Source organism: Numenius arquata, chromosome Z (genome assembly GCF_964106895.1).
Source record: "Numenius arquata chromosome Z, bNumArq3.hap1.1, whole genome shotgun sequence".
Lineage (NCBI taxonomy): Eukaryota > Metazoa > Chordata > Aves > Charadriiformes > Scolopacidae > Numenius > Numenius arquata.
Genome location: NC_133616.1, coordinates 14,615,053 through 14,641,670, shown reverse-complemented (window position 1 = coordinate 14,641,670; position 26,618 = coordinate 14,615,053). Strand labels below are relative to the sequence as shown.

General features: G+C 42.8%; 1 protein-coding gene across 2 annotated transcripts in view; it reads right to left on the bottom strand.

Moving 5' to 3' along the window:
* EGFLAM (EGF like, fibronectin type III and laminin G domains) overlaps window positions 1-20,120 on the bottom strand; it is a 76,586-nt gene extending 56,466 nt beyond the window's left edge. Inside the window, exons 1-3 of one of the 2 annotated variants that reach the window (XM_074166014.1) lie at window positions 20,006-20,120; window positions 2,297-2,409; window positions 203-286 (exon numbers count right to left, since the gene is read on the bottom strand). In XM_074166014.1, the coding sequence (XP_074022115.1) occupies window positions 203-286; window positions 2,297-2,409; window positions 20,006-20,120 (312 nt within the window). The remainder of the gene's footprint in view (window positions 1-202; window positions 287-2,296; window positions 2,410-20,005) is intronic. The other variant, XM_074166015.1, reaches the window with a different exon arrangement.
* Window positions 20,121-26,618: the final 6,498 nt, after the last annotated feature.

Below are 26,618 nucleotides of genomic sequence, written 5' to 3'. Positions count from 1 at the left end.
ATTAGACAAAAAGGAGCAAAAGTGTATCACACTGGCTGGATTACAGAAAAACACTGTGATTTCCTTTTGTCAATATCCAGAGCAGATCTGGGGCTTGGATCCTCAGCATAATTCACAAACCAGCAACAAAGCAGACAGTTGCAAGTTCCCACTTGCAAGTTCTGCTCGAGTGCTTTGACAGCTGATGAAAAGAAATACTCACCATGCTAAGCATATCCAAACTCAGGGGAACATCGTGTGAGAGCTGTTTAACTGCTTTGTCACCTTCAACCTCTGAGTAAAAGACCTTGGGAAGAAGATATAGTCAAGTTGGCTAAAGCAATAACTCAGTGCTTCAGAATGAGTTAAAAACAAGTGCATTGTTGTGACGTTGTGGACAGCATTTGAGCCAATGATCCCCTGCCTTTTCAAATGCATGGAAAGCTAATGCACTTCAACATCCCCTTCATATTTGCTACAAGTTCTCAGTATGACCAAAGGACAGCATCTTACAGTGTATATGCTGAACTGACATGAAACACAGCCCAGCTTTTAGGGCAGACTTGAACTAACAACTTTATTGTGCATCATTGGGCCATGGTCTGCATGGACAGCTAAAGACTTGTGGGACTGGTCTGCACAAGTTAGGCATTTTACTTCATATAGGGAAGATACTGACATTACATGGTTATGTCATTATAAAAATTGCTGTATCATAAATGTCTCTCCATGCCTGTTGCCATGTACTTGAGACTAATGAACCAGGGAAAGTCTGCTTTTCTATGCACAGAGACCCTGAGATGTCCGAGGGTCAAAAGGTAAGATGAAGTGAAAATGGTCTGGGTACATCACTATCAGTGCTGTTTGTCATTCGTTTTATTATCATGCCACATATGAGCTCAAGGCTTAAAAATAAACCTGGGGTCAGACACTTGCTCTACTGCAGGAACAGTGAAAACTATGATTTGTGACTGTAAAGCACTGCAACTGTTTGAAAAATATCATGGCCAGTAGAAAAGCCACTTATTCATGGCACCTCTGTTTTCACACAGAAGAACGGACCCAACTACACACAGAGCCCAGCTGAGGCAGGTTCTGGCCTTAGTGCTTCTCATTGCCCTAGACTACAAGCAATATCGTAACAATAAAAACAACCCTGCAGCTGGGCTGCATTCATGTAATTTACAAGACCAAGGGATGAAGGGGCATGTGTACCAGAAACACCTATTGCAGGGAATTTTCTCACTCTTTCAGTGTACATTGATAATAAAAGCAGTCATGTGTTTTCTGCTTTCCACCTTTTTACGTGAATTTTGGAATTTTTTTTTCTGGAAATTTCATTTCCTTCCAGAAAAAATGCTAGCAAAAAAAATGCTATTTGTTTTTTGTTGAAGGGGAAAACAACAAATTCTAGTTGATGTCCTACATCTTTCGTGCTCATTTCCCATTGACTAACTTCCATTTTGGGACTGAGTTCCACTGCCATGGAATACCTGTTGAAGCAATACCTAATAAAACTGAATAAATGGCAGATTAGTGCTTATTGTTTTTCTGCTTGCACACTAAAACACAGTACCTAGTGTAGGCTAGCCTTTCTGTTTTGCCAAATAGGCAGATGGTAATGTGGCGGAGGCTTGGAAAAGGTCAGAGCCTCCCCTATAAAACTGATGGCTAAAACAGGAAAATCACTCAACTTCTTTAAGGGAAGTTCACCACTGAGGTATGGGGTAATAAAAGAAAGTCACTTTTGCTATTTAAGGCTGTGGCTGGGCTCCCAGGGGTGCTATGCAGTACAGTATCTATCAGGGAAAGAGACACCATGAAACTCTCCTTCCCCTGTACCTGCTGCCACTCTGGGAAGGTTTAGAGGCACAGTCTGGGAAAGCTATTCCTGCTGAAGCAATCCTCAGGCTGGAAGTACATGTCAAAGGATCTGAACAGCCCTGAAACTGCCATGCATCTCTCTTCATTTGCACAGTGTAATATCGACCTGCTCTGCTCTACTTTACTGTTTTACCAGCTGCAGAGAGCATCGAGATCCTTGCATGAAAACCACAACAGAAAAGCAATCTATATCCACTGCAAGCCCTTGGCATCCAACCCAAATTCCCATCATAGCTTGCTTCTAAAATATGAACTGCTTGTTTCTTAAAGTTACAGCTCAATCCATTCAAGCTCACTGTCCCCTCACTGCTTTCTGAGCAATGGTACTGTTTGTTACGAGAGCGAGCTCTCCTGCTTGCTTCGTGCCACATGCGCAGGCTGATGCCATGTAGGGTATTGCAGCCCTCCACCAGCAGCACAGAGGACCACTTACTGTATATCCCGTGATGGTGCTCGCATGCTGCTTCGGCATCCTCCATTGGACGCTGAACGCTGTGCAGTTCAGTGAATCCAGCAGTATATCGAGAGGCGGCCCCAGCCTATCTGCTCAAAACAAAATGACATTGCATAAGAAGCAATAGGACATAAAACTTCTCCTCTAGCCACCTGGCAGGTATGGCTTTGACGAAGAATAGACCTGGGCTGTCCTCGTTCCAAACTGTCAAACATAGCCCACTGCTCAGATGGTGCATCTTCTCACTCTCCACCTTCTCCACCTTCCAAGACAGTGGTGGGACACCAGGAGAGAGAGGACAAAGAGGGAAATTCCCTCTCTCAGTGGCAAGAAGCTGTTGATCAGCTCAGGACATCTCATGGACACCTTCAACCCCCCCCTCACCTCCCTCCTCCCCAGGCTTCATGTCCAACAGTAACACCCTGGTGTGAGGATAACCAAACCAAACCATTTGCTGCTTTGGCACGGCCAAGAGACCCCCTTCACGGGCCACCAAGGTCTCTGCAACCTCAATTCCTTCATGACAGCTATGGATGAGAAGAGCAATGATTTAAGTAAGAAGCAAGTTTAGCCTGATGAGAAGAGCACAAAGGAGCCCTCAGTTCCCACCTGCTCCTCTCAAGGTGCAGGTTATGGCAATGGGATCTCTTGGCCATCACACATCCAGTGCTGCCATGATCAACCCTGTCTCTCACCAGCTGCAGCAGGAGGAGGGTATTTTTATACAGCTATACTGCTCTCACAGCACCTCTCTGTCTCCTCTTCCCATGGTACAGATTGGCATTTCAGTACAATGGCTAATCCAACTACTGCAAAAAAAAAGTCTGGAGAAGAAGGAAACCCAGCTCCAGTACCGGGGACCATCTCCAGTAACATGTTTGCAACCGCATTCACTGCCAGAGAAAGGGCAGGCAGAGGAGAATGTCTGCTCTCTAACCCAGCAAGTTTTTTAACACAATTTCACCAAACCACCATTGTTCATGCTCTTGAAACCAAACAAACTAACAAACTATTGTAACAGAGAACTGATTCAAACACTCTAACAACAACTTCAAAAAAACAATTTTTACTATGCTTAGTTTTTTGCATGTCCTTACCTATGAAAATTTCAAGTACAGGCTAAAGAACCCCCTTCTCCCCCCTTTTTTTTTCCACTAGCTCTGACAAAATATCAAGTGAAAACAAGCTACTCTAAAGGTAATTTTTAGATGTGAAGAAAGCCCACTTCAGATTTACACTTGTCAGTTCCACCAAAATATTTGATTTGAAGCTAAATACAAAACAGCTTACAAATTCTGCACAGTATTGATCAACATTAATACCTGAGTAATTAAAACACGGGCAGAAATGATATTCTGGTCCTTTCCAAACTGACCCTGCATTTTTCTACCGCTAGGAAACTTTTCAGTTTATGTTTCTTAATTTGAGTGAGCATATGTGGCCAGTCGGCATCCATGGATCTAGGGTAACACTGATGACTCACTTTTCCTGGCTCTTCCATCTATCGATCTCTCTTTAATGCTAAAAGAAATCTTGTTCAGTGCTTGGTGCAATGATAAAAGGACAAACATATAAATGACATTTAAGAGACTCTAACTTCTCTCACCATTCAGTGATGGTGCCTGAAGTTTCAACCATTTTTACCTAAAAAAATTCCCAGCAGACTGTCTTCTGGGCAGGGCTGCACAAGGACTACATGTTATGGGCTCCTCACCAAGAACTTTTAAATTATTTTTCCTTTTATTGTTGAAACAACACAGTGTGGGATAAAAAAACCAATACACCTTCACAAAAAAGGACTACCCATTCTATGCTAGAGGTTTGTGTTTTCCGCATACCCCAACGTCACTGAGCAACCTGTAGACTTTTAGATGTGTTCCCAATAAGCTGGGAACTACCCAGGACTTAAAGACAGGGACATCCACACATCCGTACTGCCTGTACAGTCTGTGGCACAGGTTCAGCCTCCTGTGAAAGTCTCCCAGGAATGGTTTGGAGGACAGCACAGCTCACAAACAGTGTCTGTCTGTAAGTTGGAACAGACATCTTTTGGGGAGGGAAGAAAGGAGTTCAGCCACATGGGTGAGAGCCAAACCATGCCATGCTACTTGCTCTCTGGGCTCTCACCCATTTTCATTATTAGCACTGACTTAGACACATGGACCCCTGCTTGGTTCAGGGGCTCTGAGCACAGCAGAGTTTTACTTCTTGTGCTTGCCTCCTCCCTGCGTTCAGCAGTGGCTGGACCATACACCACCATGTACCACCTGCTACCCAAAGGAGGGGCAGGAAAGAGCAGCCAGGGCTGGGGTATTGCTATCTACTTAAGCAGTATTTCACATTCAGGAAACACCTTTCCAATCTTCACAACACCCGGTGAGGCAGATTAATATTACAGCTACAACAGGAGTAAAGGAAAAAAAAATACCGCCTAAACATTCACTCCTAACATATTCACGCTACCCTTGTATGACTCACTGGAGAGGCTCTATGAGACAAGTTTGCTAGGAGGCACAGTTGCTGAAATAAAAAAATTTATCCAGCAGTGGTAAATATTCATATAAAGCAGGCTTCAAATTCATATTCTGAATGCACTAAGGGCCAATAAAATTATTTACAGAAAGGATCTGGTGAATAATTTGGAACAACAAATAAATTTGAAAAAAAAATGCAATCCATTTGCAGTTATCTGCAGAGAGGCAACATCTGTTTAATAAGGAGCCACACCATGAATTATTCACCCAGCCCTACTAAACACTACTATCTCCAATTTGCAGATGATGAAAGAGACACAGAGAGCCAAACACTGACCTCAGTTACACCGGCCTATAAATTGTCACTGGAGGACAGGAGGACTGGAGGACTAACTAAAGCCAGGGAAAATGAGATCAAGGAGCTGGAGAGGTCTGGATTTCCATCCTCCTTGTTTAATTCTCTGTAAAAGTCAGGGAATTCCTCTAACACAACAAAGACGGTGGCAGGAGGCGTGCTTGGGAATCAGGTGTAAACTCCACCAGTGCCCAGCCCTGTCTTCACCCTGCCCAGCAGTCAAACGATGGTTTGGGGAGCAAGCAGCATCCTCACCCTGCTGGGGACCACGCTGTCTCCTGGTTAACCCAGGAGCCAAGAAGAAAAGGAAACCTGGCTTTTATCAGAGTTGTGTTGATGGTTGGACAAGATGATCTTAAAGGTCCCTTCCAACCTAGACAATTCTATGATTCTACACCTGCCCTGTGCACAGAGTTATATCTTGGGGACGAGAGAGGGCAAGGCAGAGGGGAGCATCTCAGGTGGTGGCTGTCCCCACAGTCCTCTGCTGTCACTGCTCCTGACTTTGCAGCTTATTGATGCGCGTCTGGGGATTCAGAGTCACTTCTGGTTGCCAGGGTCCAAATTTCACACAACCTGGCAGAAAGTAAAAAATGTCCATTTTTGGACTGACCATTCCCCTTGCAGCCATGACAAAGTGACTGCACAATCTGACACAGGCAATGTTTATGCCACTGGGATGCAGTGGATGTCATGGCTTTGGAACAGTTGTGCTGCAACACTGTATCAAAGCAGTTTCCCAGCCAATCACAACTGTTGCAATACACATTGCGGTTTTACTAACAAATTATTTTGAGATAAATGTGCGCTTGAGGTATTTTGCAAGATTTTACAGAACATCATGTATTATGCACACTAAAAATGGATATTGATACTAAAACTCGTCTAAACATTTAAGTCATTATGTTAAAGATCATGTTTAGGCTATAAAAAACAAAAACAGTTTTCAAGGGTAAAACTGGCTACTCGTAGTTCCTCCTACAATTCAGGTCAGAAAAACCTCTCTTCTCAAAATTTAGCATGAAATCTCTGTTAATCTGGTAGCACCATGCACAATGCAAAACCACAAGGGAACCTACTCCCCTCTGCACCCTGCTGGATGGGAACCTGCAGGCAAGGGAGGTGCAATATAGTATATATCTGTACATACTCTGAAGATCTGCCTCAGTTGATCCCACTTGCAAACGTCCTCTGCAGTTGGATCTAGAGAATAGCTAAGAAGGCATGGAGATTAGATCTGATCATAAAGAACATGGAATCAATTTATATAAAGATAAAATTAAACACATTTTGTACAAACACAGTCATTCTCCCTTCTGGCCCATCAGGCACAGAAAGTTTGGTATTGTCCAAAATGCTTTGACAAAACTGCTAATGGAAGCAACAACTTTGGTCCCATGCAAAGAAGCCCTCAATCAAGGGGGAATACTCCTACACATATTATGAGTGTACATTGTAAAGCCATATCAAATACGAGAAGTTAATGAGGATTTGGTTGTAGATAAGCAATGTTGAGCTGACAATGTTGTATTTACTTTTTTTGCTTACAGCTATTCTGTTTCTTGTTTATAGATCTCTTTGGTTCTGTACTTCTGAAAGTATGCAAAAACCGCTAAACCAATGAAGAAGCCACCAAACTACCTCTCCAAGTCAGCTGAAGAATACACGTGCCCTCTCCCAAAGGTGGAATTCATTTTACCATTTTTAAACAATTATCATTATTTAAATAATGATATTTAAATAAATTTTCATTTTAATTTTAATTTTTTTTTTGTGGTTGGACTCTATGATCTCAAAGGTCCCTTCCAACCATGAAGATTCTGTGATTCTGTGAAATTTTTGCTTCACAAAAGCAACTCAAATTAAAAATGGTAAAAAGTTTATCCCATCGATAAAAGTGTCGTTTCCATTGCGGCTCCCACTGCCACATACAACAGCCTCTGCCCATAAATTAAACACCCAAAGGCTACCGTCAGGGTGGCCACAGCCAAAGTGCCTCCTGGGAAATGGTCTCCAGCCTGAGACAGTCAATGATGTACCAGAGCCTCGGGATCCTCCCTGCCATCACTAAATCCACCAGTGGAGATGTCATTTCCATGTCTACCCATGTGATTTTAAGCAGAGTTACCTTGGGTACCTAATGGGAGCACTTCAAATTAATCCACCCATTGGTCCCAGACTAACCATGCTGGCCTTATGCAGAGCCCAGGAGCAACCACTTCAGTTTGAAGCTTTCCTCCAGCTACTGCAAGAAAACTGCTCATGTGGACACAGGCAAGTTCCTCCTTCCTTCCAGTCAGGAAGTGACCCCAGAATCTTTCTACAGTGATGAATAGTTATGAGAAAAAACCCAACTTCAAAACAAATATGTCTCTTTTGATCCCAAGCTTCACATCTGAAGCACTTTGGGTGAGTTGGATAAAGCTCATCACAGTTGGTACTACTATTTTAAAGGAAATTTCAAAATGAATTTAAATTTTAAATTAGATTAAAATAATACTGACTGAAAATGGTATTTTTTCAAATATTAATGGATGGAATATCCGAAAGGATTGGGTTTGGAAAATTTTCTTTTAGAATTTTAATTATATTTTGCATTTCATCTCTTTCCTTTTTAGATGCTTATGCTGTTCCAAGGCATGCAGACAGTCACAAGTACTTACAGATCCTGAAATAATATACAAATAATTCACACATACAATCCACCTGCAATAATATGGTAATTCATTTACGAGAAAACAGGTGGTTTATTTCATCTTTACTAGTTTGTGGTTTGGAAAATCAAAATCTTCATGCTACATATTCTTTACTACCATTAATGATAGGGCATAGGCCAATGAAATGAGATAACCATTTCACTATTTTACTTTTAAATCTCTGTGGGTAACAGCTAAGAGGTACTGACTGAAGGACTCCTTATTTTCCAGGCTGATGTGTCTCCTGTTTGTGTGCCATGAAACAAGAGAAATGTGTTGATGAAATGCCGGTTGTCGCTACTAACATGTCACAATATAAAGATATAAGAACAAAAAATGTCATGAAAGACAACTCAATCTAATTCTAAATTGAAGTTTTCAGAACAAAACACTTTCCTTAAGGAGAAATTCATTTGGATTCTTTTGTTTCAAACATTATTCAATTTAGTTCACTAATTTATAAAAAAACCTGAGTTTTATTGAAATAGCATTTTATCATTGAAAAAGCTCTTTTCAAGAAAATGGTCTGTCCACTCCTAGAGCTGAAACAAAGTCTATTATGGCCCCTTCACTCTCTCACTGAAATTGGTGAAATTGTCATTTGTAAAACAATAAACAGTGATAGGGTCTTTTCTTGTTTCCCTTCTTTTTACAGACTGAACGAGGTTATGCAAACACCGCAGTGGAATGAAGACAGCATGACGAACTGAAAAAGGTCAGGAAATCCTAAATGAAAAAAATGTGCCATCTTTTAATGTCTTTGAAGCATTTTCCAGCTCCCACTGCCCAGCAGTGCTATGTGAGACGGCAAGAATCTCCCAGCTGCAACAACTACAAAGGACCATGAATTGAAACTGGAAAATCTCAACTGGTCTCTCCTGGTCCTGCACCCTGAGTAGTAACATCAACATGGAAAACATTAAAAAAATGGAGAAATCTTGGTAGTTGTTGCTCTGAACATGTTACCTACCACTGCTAGTGCACTGGATCCTGACAAGAGGGAATCCACTGGACGGCATGCACGCTGCCACAGTGAGCACTGGTGCAGAGACTGCAGGTAGTATGGTCCTATAGAAGCATCAAGGTTTTTTGACTCAGACTGCAGTGCACAAACCTTTGGAAAGACTAACCCGATTTCGGTTAGTTCTTTAAAAATACTTTAATAAACACAATGAAAAAAAAAAAACAAAACAAAACAAAAACCCCTCAATGTTATAATAATAGCAGGACTGGCCCCACGTGATGCTTTTCTGATGCACTATATAGCATCTGTTATCTGCCCCAGGTACATCTGAGGTGACAGTCATCAGGATATTTATAGTTCAAGGAAGAGGAACGAAGGAGGCAAAGCTCAGAACTTAAGCTACAGTGCAACACAGTGAATCCCATTAAAAATCAACAGGCACAATGTCAGTGGTGACGTTGTCACAGCCTTTCCTGCTGTGCCTTGGCCCTGCAGAGCGCGGAAGAGAAGGGCAGAGGTGGGAAGTCCCATTCGCCTCCTCACACTCCTCCCCAGAGCAATGCTCTGCTCCTGGGAAGGCTCCAACTGCAGAGAAGGAGGAATGAGGGGAGCTCTGGCACAGCGCACAGTGACTTCCAGATGCGAGAAGGAAAAGCAGAAACTGTTTTTTTAAATAATTTTTTTAAGAGCTAGATACAGAAAAAAAAATTCTAGCTGAGCATGATTACACACTGGAACCGCTTTTGGGGAATTCCTGGTGCTGAAGGTTACTAAAAGCAGGGGACACCATTATCTCTGAGCAAAGGTCTAGTTTATACCTGTCCTGTCTTTGTTAAGAGGAACAGACAGGGCAATCTCTGAATAACTCTTACAAGCTTGTGTTTTAGTAATTAGAGGTTCAGAGGCCAGTCTGACTAACACAGGTGCATATACTGTACTTGCATCTGAGATAATTTGGTGAACTATTTCTCCTCATGGAAGCGCTTTCCACTTCCAGCATAAACGTACTATAGATGCCTGTAAAAAGCCCCACTAAGGCACTCTACCTGGATAACCTCAGGTGCATTCCTGGAAGCCCGAGTCAAAATTTAGTGCTTGTGCCTCTAAAACCAGGCTTGTGCTTCAGCTGTCAATGCCCCAGTGCCGGCGCATGGCTGTCCTAATTCCTGATGTCTCCACAGTGTCTTGGCCTGGCAGAGGAAAATGGTAGCCAGGTCCCTATTGCCAGAGAAGGGGAAGCAGCGAGGCTCACCTCTCCCTGCTCCAGCCTACAAGGCTGCTTGAACGCTAAGCCCAACATTCTTTCTGGCTTGGGGTTTCCTGGCTGGGCTCAGACCTGCCTTGTCCCTGCAGATGTGTCCAGCGGCTGGTGGGCTGTGGCTGGCCCTGCCTGCTGCTACGGTCCTGCCTGCCCTGGTACTGCCTGCCTTCTCATCAGCTACTTCACCAGTTTCCAAATAACTTATAAAAAAAAAAAAAAAAAAAAAAAAGCCTCTGGGAGGTCTAACATGAATATTAGAAAGTAGCTGAAAACAAGCAACAGCATGTTAGCAAGTCTGTGCAATAGCTTTAATACTCCGTAGGACTTTGCCCAGTTGGGTTTTGAGTATCTCTGAGGATAGAAATTACACAACGTTCCCAGGCAAGAAAGTGCTCAGTCACCCCCACTGTAAAAAAAGTTTTTGCTTATGTTTAAATGGAATTTCCTGTGTTTCAGCTTGTGCCCATTACCTCCAGTTCTGTCAAACGGCAGCAGTGAGAAAAGCCTGGCTCCATCTTCTTTACTTCCCCCATCAGATATTTATATACGTTGATAAGATCCCCCTGAGCCTTTTACTCTCCAGGCTGAACTGCTCCTCTCAGCCTCTCATCCCCAAGATGCTCCAGCCCTTTAATTATCTTTGTAGCCCTTTGCTGTACTCGCTCTAGTATGTCCATGTCTGTCTTGTACTGGGCAGCCCAGAAACTGACCAAATGACAGAATCACAGAACCACAGAATCTTCATCGTTGGAAGGGACCTTTGAGATTATTGAGTCCAACCACAAAAAAACAAACAAACAAACAAAACAAAACAAAAAAACCCCAACACACCAAACAAACAAACACAAACCAACAATCTCGGGCACTAGAGCATGCCCTGAAGTGCCATGTCTAAATACCTCCAGGGATGGCGACTCCACCACCTGCCTGGGCAGGCTGTTCCAGTGCCCGATCACCCTCTCAGTAAAGTAATTCTTCCTGATATCTAATCTAAACCTCCCCTGACGCAACTTTACACCATTTCCTCTGGTCCTGTCATTAGTCACTTGGGAGAAGAGGCCAACATCCACCTCTCTGCAACCTCCTTTCAGGTAGTTGTAGAGGGCAATGAGGTCCCCCCTCAGCCTCCTCTTCTCCAAACTAAACATGCCCAGTTCCCTCAGCCTCTCCTCATATGACTTGTTGTCTAGATCCTCCAGATGTGTCTCACCAGTGCTCAGTAGAGAAGAAGGATCACCTCCCTCCACCTCCTGGCAACACCCCTCCAAATGCAGCCCAGGATGCTGCTGGCCTTTTTGCAGTAAGGGCACATCCACCAGGGCTGACACTGCACAGTGGTCCTAACCTAAGTGCAGAAATCAGCTCAATTGCCACCGTGACTTTATTAAAGGCTGCTGAAGGCCAGGCCAGGGAGGAAATCTGGCATCTTCACATGGAGCAGGAAATTCTTCTCCAACTTAGTTCCTCCATAAGAAATGGGATAATTTCACTACCTTCTGCAGTCAGCATGTCTCCATTCACCAGCAGTATCAGTAAAAACCACAGAGGAAATTCTTTGTCTCTATTAAGTGACAGAAATAGATGTGTTTTTTTTAAACATGAATCCCCGCACTAATGTGTATCCAAAGAGCCAGTAACAAGCAGTGGGATGTGAAAGCTGGGAGAACGACTGGGAGGGATGAAACCTTTGCTGCAAGACACAGTGAGACATGGAAATACATCTCAGCATAAATAAAGACCAAATATGTAAGGGAACAAACAGCGAATGACCCAGGCACTGTTACAATGCCCACAAAGCTAGCATCTAACAATCCCTAATCCTCTCAAAGCATTCCCTGCTCCACTGCAGCTTGCAGAGTCCGACCCTTTGGCCCAAACCTTACCACGGTTGCCTCACCACACAAGCCATGCCCTTCTTTTGCCATCAGCTGGATAAATGGCTCTTTCTTTTCCCCTTTCTGCCCATTTTAGGTACAGTCCTGTCCTTTGTCCAGTCGTGACTTTCTTCCCCATATATTCTGGGGAATTCTGGTTTCTTCTTCCATTCTCCCCATGATCACTATATCTGATGACTTCACAGAGGTAAATGGCTCGAACACTCTTATCTCAGCCTACTAAGTCCAGTAGCAGACATCAGGAGGTGATTGTCCCCCTGTACTCGGCACTGGGGAGGCCCCATCTCAAGTACTGTGTCCAGTTTTGGGCCCCTTCTCACAAAAAAGACATTGAGGTGCTGGAGCAGGTCCAGAGAAGGGCAATGAAGCTGCTGAGGGGTCTGGAGCACAAGTCTTATGAGGAAAGGCTGAGGGAGCTGCGGTTGTTTAGCCTGGAGAAAAGGAGGCTGAGGGGGGGACCTTATTGCTCTCTACAACTACCTGAAAGGAGGGTGTAGAGAGGTGGGAGTCGGTCTCTTCTCCCAAGTCACAGGCGATAGGACAAGAGGAAATGGCCTCAAGTTGCACCAGGGGAGGTTCAGGTTGGATATTAGGAAATATTTTTACACTGAAAGGGTTATTAAGCATTGGAATGGGCTGCACATGGAGGTGGTTGAGGCACCATCCCTGGAGGTTTTCAAAAGATGGGCTGACATAGTGCTTAGAGACATGGTTTAGTGATGTGGGTTGTTTTTTTTTTTATGGTTTTCTTTTGGTTTTGTATCAGAGTTACGCTGATGGTTGGACTAGATGATCTTAAAGGTCCCTTCCAACCTAGACGATTCTATGATTCTATATGGACAGAGCTGCAGTTCTTGACTGTATAGTTCACCACACCATAGCGCTGCCGTTACGACTGTTCAGTTACGATGAAAACAGTAGCAACCCACGCGCAAGAGGTTCATGAGGGAACGTGAATGTCTTGAAAGGGGAACAGGAACCAAAAATGCCAGCAGGACGTTGGTCCCTGTGTTCATGGCTGGAGTACCAGCTGCAATGCCACCATCTCTGTAAATAGTCATCTCCACAAAAAGCCTGCTTATTTTTAGAAACATGCCATCTTGTCCTGTGATTATCCAGAAAGCAGAATATGAAGCAGAGCTGAAACATTTCTGTTCTAAGTAACAAATTCTGGGTTCTGCTATCCCTAATTAAACCAGAAAAGTTCTGGTCCTAGACACTTACTTTCCATCATTTGCACTTTGACGGGCTTTCTTCATGTTTTTTTCCTAAAATGGTCTTGTAGTTGTAATTTCACATGCCTGAAAGAATTTAACTTGAGTGAAATTCTCTATAATCTTTGCCCTTAGGATTTTTTTCAGAAGATTTTTGAGCTCAGCAACACAAAGCCATTTTGGTTCAAAAACTTTATATGTGCAATAACACCTCTGATACATCAGAAGAATCAGAATGATTTCTGTATTTGAAAGCAGCATGCTCACCATTGACAAGGTGCTCATTTCCCTTGATTTAGAAAGACGGTTCAAATTGCAAGTTCCAAATGTACACAGGTGTTGATATTTGACTACATCATCATTTTCACAGGTGCCAGCAATTTTAAATTACTTTAAAAATCAAGAAAAGTGTGAAGAATAATTTGGCTTAGGATTTTTCCAGCCTTGGAGATCTTTCTGTGTGAGTTACACCAGTCTGACTGTCCTCTGAGGACACAGAGAAAACTCAGAAGCGCTCTTCTCAGAACAACTACTCTTAACATGACTGCAATCTGCACTGTTATTTAAAAAGTGTTTAATAACTATAAGGTTAATATATCTAAATTGAAAGACACACACCCCCCCATCACCACTTAGTGTTACACCAAGAAAGCCAGGTGCAGCATACGTTAGCACCTGCACAAGGTTTATCTCTTCTAGATCTAAAAATTATCCAGGATAACTTTGAGCAGTGCTTGAATGAAAGATCTTTCTACAAAGCCAGTGTATTTTGACGATCCAAATACATGGCCAGAAAGTCACTAACACAAGAAAGAGTTTCTCCCACAGCCCCATAGCTGTCTTCTTCCTTTTGAATAAAAGGCTCCCTGGATCAATGTGGTGTGGATTTCTTTTTCATTAGAGGCCAATATCTTGAGGAGCTTTCCTCGTGAGTAGTCCTTACTCCTGAGTGTAGTTACACTGCGCTTGGTAGCAGAATTGGTGTGAACTCAGTGTATTTCACGCCGTAGACCTCTCACCTGCAGCATGTTATGGATCATCACACACCATATCATTACCTTGGTTTGAGTTAACTACCTGGTTGTGATGGAGTTTTCCTCCTAAGCCTCCAATTTTCAGTGGCTTATGCCCTCCCAAAGCAGCTACTTTCAAAGACGAATTCGGCTGTGCTCATTCTTAGCTCAGCACCTCTGAAAAGTCTGAGAAAATAGTATTCATCTTTTGCTGTGGTTTGGATGTTCACGTTATATGAAATAACCAATTTGGTTTTCATGTGTAAGCACCTTCACTGAAAAAAAAAATAAATAAAAGGAAATAAAATCTTGCCTATTCTTACCTAAAAGTATTTCCTTTCAGTTGGAATTAAATACGAAGAACACGTTTGGGATTTTGCTAGGTTTGTAGGGTTTTTTTAGATAGATCATTTGTTTGCACAGAAAACCATTAGGAAATTTTCTTAAAGATCACATAGCTAACATAGTCTCCTGTGTGCCTGTGGTTTAGAAAGTCTTTTATTACATGATCACAGACCACTGTCGCACATTCACGCATAAATATGGCACCACATTGCACTCATTTTAATATATGAAATAATAAAGACCTCTTCATGGTAATTTATACAGACTACAGGCATTTTTGATATATTTTAATAACTTTTTATTATGAGAAAAACTTTTTATAACTATTTATTTTAGTGTTTCACTTAAATGTGGGGAAAAAACTGTGAAAAGGTCCCGTCAGTCCCGTTTTGAGTCCCCATTATGAAGCAACAATATTAGTCACCTACTTATTTTTATTTTTATTTTCAGTAAGACCACATTAAAGGCATGTAAGCAGAATCACGCACTAGATTGAGTCCCAATATAAGCATGATCTGAGAAACGGGGAACTCCCAAGTATACTCTCAGCTAATTGATGAGTTTGTGGGGCACTGAAGAGAACTCATCCAGTCAAATTTTCCATTTTAAGACAACAGGGTACTCTCCTGCTCCTCAGGATGTCCTTGGGTGACCAACATTCAGAATCCCTGCCATTAAGTTTAAGAAGGTGAATCTGACCGTCGGACGTGCTCACTTCTAATGAGCCGCACACAGCACACAGTGCTGTCCCCTGTTTAGTCCATTTTCAATGTGTATGGGCCAGAGAAAAAGTAGGTGTTTTTTCCTGCAAGGCACGCTGGGAGGTATAAAGGCATTCACCTATGCGTTATTACTGAGGTAATGCTTAGCAGCTTTGACTAAAACTGGGGGACAACTGTGCTGAGCACCCAACAGAAGTCATATTATTGTCCAATGTGGCACGGCTGGAAAAGGATAAAAGCATAAAACCACTCTAACTCCATTTTGAAAACTGAAAGTCTGGCCTGGGAAGGACTGGCAAACCCTCAAAGCAAGTCTGCGACAGCCTCAGGACAGAAGGATTTCCCAAGGCTCACTCTAGTGCTGTAATTCCAAAACAAGCCCTCTTCTCCAAAGCATCACTGGGAACCCCAATATCTTGTATACGTATAATTCCATCGATTTTTAAAAATTTCTTGGCTAATTTTGCCTTTCTGAACACTGGTGAAAGTCTGTATAGTAGTTTTAGAAGGGGCACTGGAAAGTGGTGCCCAAGAAAAATGTTTACCAAAAGTTTCCCTTTACAGAAGAAGATACTGATTTCAGGATAGAAAGGACTGAACTTATTTTGCTGCAAATAAAACTAAAATGAGAAAACATACTTCAAAATGACTGATTATCAGTGACAGAGCAAGTAACATGCTCAAGTGAAATAATTTAGTGCATGCTGATTGCTGCCCCAGAGGGCATTAGGGGAACGCTTGTATGTGCGCAAGGTGGTGATGGGATTGACCAGTGCTGGCAGGATTTACCAGGAGATGGGCACCAAGGGTATGAGAGCAAGTCTGATCAAAATGAAAATGTCACACAACATTGTGACACAACTTACACCCAAATGCGATAAACAGCATACATACATAATTAGTGCTTGCTTGATTTTATTGGTGTTGAAGACATCAAACAGTGTGGTCTGATAGCCCACGTTTTGGGTTATGTCTGAAACAGTAAATGAATTATATTAATCTTTCCCCAAATAAATTATTCACATCTTCTTTATTAGTTTTATCTCACAGATATGCACAGTCTCTCCCAGCTCTGCAGCCTTCATGTGAGGAATCATCCAGCTTCAGACTCATTCCTCTCCTCAAACACTTCACATTCAGCAGCAGATCAGCCTCACCCTTGCACACTTTACGTGCAGAATTTATCATGGCAGTGAATAACTTATTCTATTGTTGTTCCAAAAAAAATTTCTAATATTTAAAAAACTCAAATAAGCGCCTTCCTTCCCAAAGACTTCTACATTTTCCCTATCCATAGGCCTGATCTCCAAGGTAGTTTGACCTATTTTGATACTTCAATAGGGTTAGACTTTCAAAAGTGTTCCATATCCAGCAGCTCTTATTATAGCCAGATTTTCTAAAGAATTCAAGTATTGCAGTGTCAAGTTCTTTGGAAAAAAAAGTCATTTACTGTAGGGCTGACCAGGGAGCCAGGCTCTTTCGAAAATCTGGCCCTGATATTGAGTGCTGCAGTCTTGTAAAGTCTTCAGGCTTTAATTGGACTGATTCTTCCAGCGTTTACACACAAAGCCAGCGATGTCTACCGTTATGGACATCTGGGAAATAGATACAATACAAGCCCAATTCTTTGTTTATATTAGTTGGCAAGCATAATTTTTATTTTTTTTAAAGGATTCCTAAGCATCAGATATTAATATTTTATTTTCTCCATGCAGACCAACTCAACAGTTCTAACATTTTATGGGGCTTTGGAACCTTACATCCTGATATTAAGAAAGTAACAATCATAGAATCATAGAATGGCAGTATAGTGCAACAACTTCATGCCAAGAACATCCATGGGAAAACAGCTAAGTGGTCGGCTCTTTCCCCTATAATTCTCTAAAATCAGAGAACCATTAAAATTCAGTATTATTGTGTTTATATTAGTAGAACACACTGGGGGCTAGGTTTAGGCTTTCCAGCCTTCAACCGGTTGACTGAAACTTGAAACAGAAGCTGCGAAAACCTGTGTTTTGCAGAAGGCAAAAGCAAGAAAACAATGTGAAAGCAGCAGCACAAGTGCCAACTTCTGGGAGTACAAGATTTAGAGAATCCCAGCCTAATCTGTTTCCAACTACGCTATTCACCACACGGTGTCTAAGGATTTGTTTTAAGCCCTTCCCAAAGTGTCTGTCATCCCATTTCCTTGTCTCCAGCAAATGTATCATGTAACTGTAAATAAACGTTCAAACGAGTTTAACAGTCATCAGGATGTTTCAAATTTGAGCACGACAGCTTTTTTCCCTGAAGTTTAATTTAAGTTGCATTTGTGGCCATTTTAGTATATCCTTTATTTTTAACTTCACAGACAGATTTCTCACTCTGCTGCTTTCCTGGGATTGCAAATTTGATCCTTGTAAAATGAGCCCTGAATGAAAAACTTGGAAATATGGAGAGGCATTTGACTATCTTTTTTCCTTTTGACCCACAGGACCTCCCAGTCAGCTCCCATTATTGAAGATGAACTGGTTTTATCACTTCTCTCTCAATACAACCTTTTGCTTTCACCTCAGTTACAATTCCTGTACAAGCCTCACTTCTACTGCTCTTAAAAGGGCAAAGTGAAAGAAAAAAAAAATCTTAAAAAACTTTTTATTTTCTTATCTCTTCTTCACCCACTACTTTTGGATGTGCGAGTAAATGACACTTCCCTCTCACTCTTAACTACCCAGCATGTAATACACCATAGAACAAGGCAGAGCTACCTGGAACTGTACCTGTTCTCAGTGTTTTGACAGCAACATTCCACAGTAGGGACCCAGCCACGGGATTCTCAGAAGCCTGCAATTCCAATAGCCCTTGGCAGAATGCAGATAGGATTTAAATCCTATACTGCTACGCACAAACTGGGCGGGTGGGAATTTCCCTCTTCAAATCTTGCTACGAGTGGATTTTCAAATGTTTGCACAGATTTTGAAAAAATTCTTCCCATATAAAACTGGCTACTTCTTATACAGCAAAAAAAAAGTAGAAAAGGAATGACTGAATCAGGCAGTGAACCTGAAATAACCTGAAATAACATTAGTTATTTAAAAGAAAAAAAAAACATAAAATGTCTAGCAACAGAATTGACATACACAAACATTATCAAATTAATTCATCTTCTTCGTAGTACTACAAATAATTTAATCTGTTTTAATTCAATGCACAGGAATACATTTCTACTAAGTCTGTCATTCTGCTGTGATTAGGGGAAACAAGTATGCCAGTACAGTGGAGGAATCTTTAAAAATATTTACACATTTCCATCACCAACTTCACATATCTAGTATTTTAATGCAAGCTACTAATCATCTTGTTCACAACTACTGTCTGTCTAATTTCCTCAAGTACTTAATGGCAGCTATTATGATAACCAAGGATCATGGGACTAGATCCCTAAGAGACAAGGTCAGACCAGTAAAATTAGCCATCTGTCCAGTAAGGGCTTTAAGCTCAGGCTGTATTTAAGTATTAAGTTTCCAACTGTACAGGTCTTTTTTTTTTTTTTTTTTTCTCCTCACAAGAGCAAGAGAATGCACAATACTGATTCTACAAATCAGCAATACAAATCTTTTAACACTGCGGAATATATACAAAAAGGGTCTTGATCCTGCAAACATTTTGTGAGCTGAGGCAGAATTTACTAAACTGGTCATATTTCCCATTGATCTGACACCAGTGAAGTGAGTGATAAACATCACTGTTGGCCTCAAACACCCCAGGACAGTCTCGGTGTTTGAAACTGTCCTGAATGTCAATATCTTGTCCAAGCACCACAATTTTTTACATATGCAGAATGTCAAACTTCACCATGCACTGTGTCCCATCTCACTGTTTACATTTTACCTTACTGTTCCACACACTGCAGAGTGTAAGGGCTGCAAAAGCTGCTCAGAGTCCAGGTTTTTAACTTTCAACCACTAAGAACCACGTACCACCACCTTCATCAATGTGCAAAACCCCACGACAGCCATGGAAACTCTCCCGCAGGTCACAGGTAACACTCTGCCAGAAGCAGGACCATGAAGCACCCAACATCATGCATGGTGCAGAATAACTACATTTTTTGATGAAATTATTGCTTCCCTGGCCATTTTTCTTTCACATTTACTTCTCTATGTCATGTTATTCACTACCACACACATAAATGTCACAGCCAAAGCACAGCCTTGCCGACAGGAAACTTCTGACCGGCACAGAGGTTCACCCGGCTCCTAACTCTGCTCACGCAGCACCACAGGCTGCGGGCTCCAGGGAAAACGGATAAAATCTTTGCCAATTCCTTGCGTCCCCAGCAGCAGTCGGATCTTGGTCTCAAACCTGAGAGAACCCGTCGGCACTGGGTGTAAAATGCCAGAGAAAACGGATCGCACACCGATTCTGCAGCTTCACCGCTTCCAGTGGCAACACTCCCTGCCATCGCCCGGGCATCCTCGCCCACCCGCGGGTGGAAGGACAAAGCAAGGGCTTGCAGGGAAGGGCGGGAGCGGCACCCCGGAGCTCAGGGACGAGTTAATTTCACAGGGCAGTGCCCGACCGAGGAGGGGCTGGCGGCGGGCACTGCTCTGCCCCGACACCCCTGCCCGGCCGGGTGAGCTCCCGCCCGGCCCCGCCGGAGCTCCCCTCCCTGCGGCAAACGCCAGTTTTAAAGGGACGTGAAACTTTTCCGGGTGCAATCGCGGCATCTCCCGCCGCTGCACCCTCGGGCACCGCCGTCCGCCCTACCTTGCCGGCGGGGGATGCTCCTCCGCGGCGCCGCCGCGCAGCCGATGCACGAAGCCAGAAGCAGCAGGGAGAGGAGGCAGCGGCAGCGACGGTGGCAGCGGCCCGGCACCTCCATGTGCACCGCGTTCCCCCGCCGCCGCCCGGGCTGGGGAGGTGGGGGCCGGTGGCTGCGGGCGAGGGGCGCCGCCGCCGCCGGGCGTCCCCTCGGGGGAGCGGGGCTGGGGACGGCGCGGAGCGGAGCGGCGGGACTTGTAGCCGCACCGGGCAGGGACGGGGAGGGAAGGAATGGAAGGGGGGGAGGAGGCTGGGTCCGGCCCACTGATGGGATTACGGCCGCCCGTGGGGCGGCCGCGGCGGCGCTGGGCACGGCTCGGCACCTCCCCCGCCGGCCGTCGCAGCCCCCGGACACGGCCCTGATGGTCCCCGGCTGGGTGACACCCCCCCTGCCGGCGGTGTCCCCTCGGCAGGCCGATCCTGGCCGCGGAAGGGACACTGGGGACCCCCTCGGGCACCCTGGGGCGGTGTGTCACCCCCTTCCTCAGCGGGGACACCCTGCCCTCCCCCTCGGGGATGTCCTTGGCCACCTCCCATTCTGCGGGACCCCAGCTCGGCTGCTCCTCTCCCCAGGGGACATCGGCGTTGACACTTGGGTTCATGGTTTCTTCGTTTTTTCCCTAGTTTGCCTGGCAGGGGTGGGGCTGGAGTGGTAGCCCAGTGCTGGGGCAATGGCGAAGCAAGGGAGAGGATTCGCTGGGGAAGTTGTTGCTGAGTTAAGAGGATAAATTAAGTTTAATCCCCCCAGATGGAGGCTGAGACCTATCCAGCCACTCAGACTAATATAGAAACCCCTGTGGAGATTAGAGGGGATGGGGAGGAGTGGAGGAGGCAGGCAAGGGGAAGCTGTGGAGTTGGAGGATCCCACAAAAATCCAGGAAGGGATGAGCAAGAAGGAGCTCAAAGCATCCCATCAGAGCAATGTGGTGGTGGTGGGACGGAAGACCAAATCTGTTTGGTCCAGTATCCTGTCTTTGAAATTTAGTAGACAGAGGAAGGTGCAAGAAACTTCGCATTAGGCAGACACAGGATTATCCGCCCTCTGCTTTAGGTCTCATCCTAATCTCGGTTAGTTAGAGATCAGTTTAAGCCTTGAAACATCAGAATTGTTATGTCTTGAGGGTTTGTGTGGGCTTTGTTTTGGAAAAGATCTGCATTTGTTTGTTTTGCTGTTCACTTTGATAACTTTGAGTGGGTTTAATGTCCATATAAATTATGTATGTTTATACAGTCCTTTTTTGAATTTTATTAAATTCGTAACACTGATACTCTGCTCAATGAGTTCCAGCCTGCAATTTTATGACATGTGGGGAAAAAAAGATCAGAAGAAAAGCTGTCTCTCTGCAGGAACAATGCTGAGACAGGAAAATAAGGAAAACTGTACCCTTTCGGGGTATGAGAGCAGACAAGGAAATGGTGATGAAGTCCTTTTGGACAGAAGATCAGAGGGAGAGAGTTGGAGCCCATATCCTGTAAAAGCACTGCAAGTACCTCAGGAAGAAGTTGAAGGGGGAAATCAAAGTCCTCAGAGGAGGCAGTGGAGGGGAGAGCCCTTGCGACCCCCAGGGACAAGGCAAGGAGAGAGAAACCTTGTCACCTTGGAAAAGGCAGCACGTGAGTTTCACAGTGATCCCCACCAGAACAGCATGCACCAGGCTGCAGGAGTTAGAGATGAGGAGTAGTTCCATTGGCATAATTGAGATGCCAGTGGTGTCTCTCTCACACCCTTATCAGCCTGCCCTTGCAGAGCCAGAGGAATTGCAATACGTGTGGGAAAAGTGCAGGGCCCATGGCAGGAATTCCTGGTGGGATCAGGGACTGCAGTTTGTTGTGAAACTGCAGTTCACAAGGCAGAGAATGGACTCTGGACTACACATTTGCCCACAAACCACATGGGACTGCTCACTCATCAGTAAAAGATGGCAGAAAGATCATGGCAAGGGGTGGAGAAAAGCTAAGTCTGTCCTTTATATATGGTCCAAGCAATTGTTATTTGTACAGTGTGCTGTCATCAAATAAATTACTACTTCTGCTTTTCTTCTTCCTTGATCTCCTTCCTTCCTTCTTTCACTCTATCTTTAGTGTCTTCTTTCCTCTGACTTTCTTTTCTGGCAGCACCGATATTGACCACTGTAGTTTGTCTTCTCTCGCATGTATGCCTATCTGCCAAAGATAGTCTGTGGTCAAGTAGTAGTTGGACATATCAAAGCCAAATTAATTGGATCACAAAAATTCCTACCTCTGAGTTTCAGGCAATTGTAAGATTCAGGTAGATTTTGTAATTATAGTTTTGGAAGATTATTATAGTTTTGGAAGATTATCTCTGCAGCCATGCAAGCTGGGAACTTGTATTCTGCTAGAATGGATTGGAATACTCAATTCTGGGTGTATGGATAGGTGCTCTTCTTGAAAGAGCACCTTCTATCCACCACAAGACCATTGAATTCCCTCTAAATAACAGAACAAATCCCAGTGGCTTTCTCACTGGTAAGGTTTTTTCACTCTCCTCATTGGTATAGTCCAGTAGCATATTGATTAACATGAATAATGCTTGGCACACGTTTGTTATTGCAACCTCTCTCCAGGGGAAGAAGCATTTTAGTGGAGTATCTAGAATTAAAACTTAGAATTAGGTTTAAAAGGCACACGTACGCCTTGCTGTTCATTGATCTAGGAAAAAGCAAGAGGAGTGAAGTGTACCACGTACTTCTGACAGTCCTGAGTTTTGGGAGGGATTCATTTGCCAGTCTCAGACCAGCTTCTGAGATGCACCATCCTCTCACAGATAAAAAAATTACCTTTCTCCTGGAGGACTGTGCTGTGCCAGAGGAGCACAGCTGTTACTAATGACATACCATGGCTTTGTATTCATCCAGTTGCTTCTCCTTGTCCTTACCTGAAACTTGTTTTGTCTGGATTCAGCTTTAAATGGTGGTCTGTGATTGGATCCAGCCTTGGAGCCATCTCTACGCCACTGGTGAGACTCTTTTGCCACTGAGAGTACGTAGGTCTGTAAATTATCCATCATGTGTCTGGTTCACCAGTGGTTATATATAGTTGTTGATAAGACACGATCTTTCAGAAGTCCATAGGCCCAGGTGTCTAGTGGGAGGGCAGGGGGGCCGTTTACCATTATTATCTGCTGAACGTACTTTACCGGGGAAGACTCTAAGTAAACCAGCACATGAATTTGGAGATACTAGACATGTGTTCAGGTGAAATATTCAATCCTTTTTCCCATACTGAAGCTATGGGAGGGAATTGGGCTCCAGTCCACATAGTTTCTTACTCTGGTAAGCAAAGGGATACAACACAGAGCACAGAGTTTTTCCCTCATATCTCTTCTGTAAGAGGCAACACATGGCCTCTCTCTCTGCATACAGGAACAGGAATGCGAGGAATGATGTCCTGGGCAGGCAGAAGAAACACTCTCTCATACTTCTGTGTACCCAGATCCCTCTAAAAGCTCTATGTGCAGAAGGGCTGACTTGATCCACCTTGCAACTGCTTTACACTGGCGTGTCACATGTGACTGCAAGTGCTGAAATCCAGAGCCACATTTTTTTTGTTTGGGTTTTTTTTGTTGTTGTTGTTTGTTTGTTTTTTAAGAAGCAACAAATAAAAATAGAGTGAATTTAAGGCCACAAATGTTTGAACATGGCCAGAGACTCCCCTTCAGGTTTTGGAGGTCCAGCATAACATGACTTCATTTTTTTGACTAAACTTCACTTTTTGAGTAAGCTTCACAGTTGGGACATCAAGTCTCATGATGAAACAAAGTGTTTTTAGCAGATATCTAGACTGTTACTCAGCCATAGTAAAAAATAGATCCCTACAGTTATTTCCAACACTCAGTTTTACAATAAAACCCCGAGGAAGCAGTTTTCTGTTAAAAGAGCTAAAGCAGGATGTTTACCCCAAACCGTTTGGTAGAAGTGAGGAAACCTTTCTCTGTGGGCAGTTAAGTGAGCAGATGGAGAGACTGGAGAATGTAGGAGCCTGGCCAATGGGGTTAGCAGGCTTTTCCACTGTGATTCATGGTGGGGGGGAAAGCCACGTCATTGCCTTGGGGCTTGTCTTCACTTGAAAGATATTTGGGATGAAAGAAAAGTGAATTTATAGCATTTTCCAGAGCAGCTCCATATGTGGACACATTAAGTCCAGAATAAAATTAAAACCTAAGAAGAAGTCTTTTGAGGTAGAAGTATAAAAATGGAGGCAACTATGATGAAATGGGATATTTTACACCTTCATACCTCTTTTTATGATGACAGTGTAGGGCTCAGCTTACAAAATTAGGAATCTATACATTTTCAGAATTATGAAGAATGAATTTTTCTCTCTATAACTAAAGCCTCAAAAGTTTTGTTTTCTCCCTCTTTTTCCTTAATATTCTGCAACTTTTTAAAAGACAAATGCTGAATACATGGCATTGTGTCAATTCATCCATAATCCACTATAGATTTTTGACAGGAATTTTTCATAGATTCCTCTTGAAAGAGGTACATAAACTCTTGACCTTTTAAGGTCCCTTTAGTATACTAAAGTCATTCAACCTATTAATTAGTTTCAACATGAGATACTGTCAGTAAGTTATACCAAGCTATATATGTGATATATATTATTATATATAAGTGAGGATCTTTTTATTGACTTTAGTAACTTCATAAATCTATGGAAAATAGAAGGACCATTAACTTACCAGTTTTCAAATACAAATCTCATAAATGTAAATGTGAATTAAAACCAGAAAACTTTATTTTAGCAGGTCGCATTTAATTTTACAGCAATAATAAACTAATCAGAGCAATTTGTATCTTACTATAACTTAATTAGAAAACAGTAGTTTAATGAATATTCTATGTTGCTTCTACTAATCATTATAATAAATAATTGTCTACTGGTAAAAAAAATAGATAATTATCTTGCTATATAATACCTGTTTACATATTTTATTTCATTTATCACTTACAAAATGTCATAGATGTGCAAAGAGTGCCTATTACAATATGCTATCTAAAGTCATAACTCTTCTGCATACACTGTTTCCCTCTGGCTTAGCTAAGTAGACTGTCTTGGATAGACCTGTTTTTGATTTACACAGAGGATGAAAACTGAGCATTTAGTTGTCTAGGGCACCAGGGAAGTCTACAACACATACTTAGAGCACCTCCAAAATTCAGCTTTGTCCGCATGAAAAAGTGGGCCTACAGCCAGTGTGCATCTGAACAGGTCAGGATGGGAGCTCAGGCTACCCAACAAACTCCAGGAGCAAGGGCCACGGAAACTCTAGTTTCCCCGCAGAGTTGGTAGGGTTTCATCTTTAGGATATTATTAGGAGACAGATGCGGGTTAATGTAAATTTAAACTACCTTGAAATGGTGAAGGGATGACTTTATCCTATTAGGTTCTTAACTTCTGACACCATCTACTTATTTTAAATCTGGATCTGAACTGAGCCTTCAAGGCTCTTGTCCTCTCCCTGTTTTCCATCAGACAGTCTATGGAGCCTAGATTTAATTCATTTGGGGCAAAAAACAAAAACAAACTCTGCTTGCCATTTACTCATATTTTAATATAGAAACAGCTATATGTCAGAGACATACTACACATTTACACGTATTAAATGCTGAAAATACAAAACCAAACAAAACAGCATCAGCTTTCTGTCTTGTCACATCGCTAAATATTTGCCATATATTTATTCACCAAACTGACAGTTTAAGCCCATTACAGTTTCCGAGTCTTTCTCTCAGTCCTCCAGTGTCTCACATGGACTGGCTGTGGCACAGCCAGAAAGCCAATACATGTGAGCAACCCATGCATCTGCAAGAGACAGCTGTGCTAGAACGAATGGCCTCTACTGAACACACCTGCATCAGATGAGAGTCTTTACCATCTTCTTTCTTTATGCTGTCAGGTCTGTCCCCCAGTCTCCCTGCTTCCTACTGTTTTCCTGGCAATTTTCATTAAATACATGTCACCAGTTACTTGTGCTATATCAGGGCTTACAAACCCCACTCATGACTGGTAGTTCTACACACAGAGACAAATAGATAACACAGAAATCCTTGTTTTGCCCAAAACTTTCGAGTATGCAAAAGTAAATACCAAGAACAAAAGAGAAGAATGGGAATAGGAGCAATGGGATAAATAATAGCCATATTAATAGCCAGTGCAATCAACTGGCCAGTACAAACCACTATGTTCCTCATAGTTGTCTCACTCTTTTGCCCTCACTTTCACTTTTGTATGCCACATTAGTATTTATCATATTATAAAGTGCTCTTTCCTAAAACGCTATACATTTTTGTTATTCACAGGATGACACTTTGACAAGCATCAGCAGTGTATTTATAATTAAGAATTAGGATGCATTACACTGATAAAACAATAGGATTATAATGGATAAACATTTAATGTTCCTTTCTTCCACTTGTGAGCCAACTTTATTACTTTGTTTAAAATTCAAAATAAATCTGATTAACAGTGAGCACAATCATTCCTTTGTGCCAGCACTACAAAATGGATGTTGTAGTCTATGTGTTCAAATCCCAAA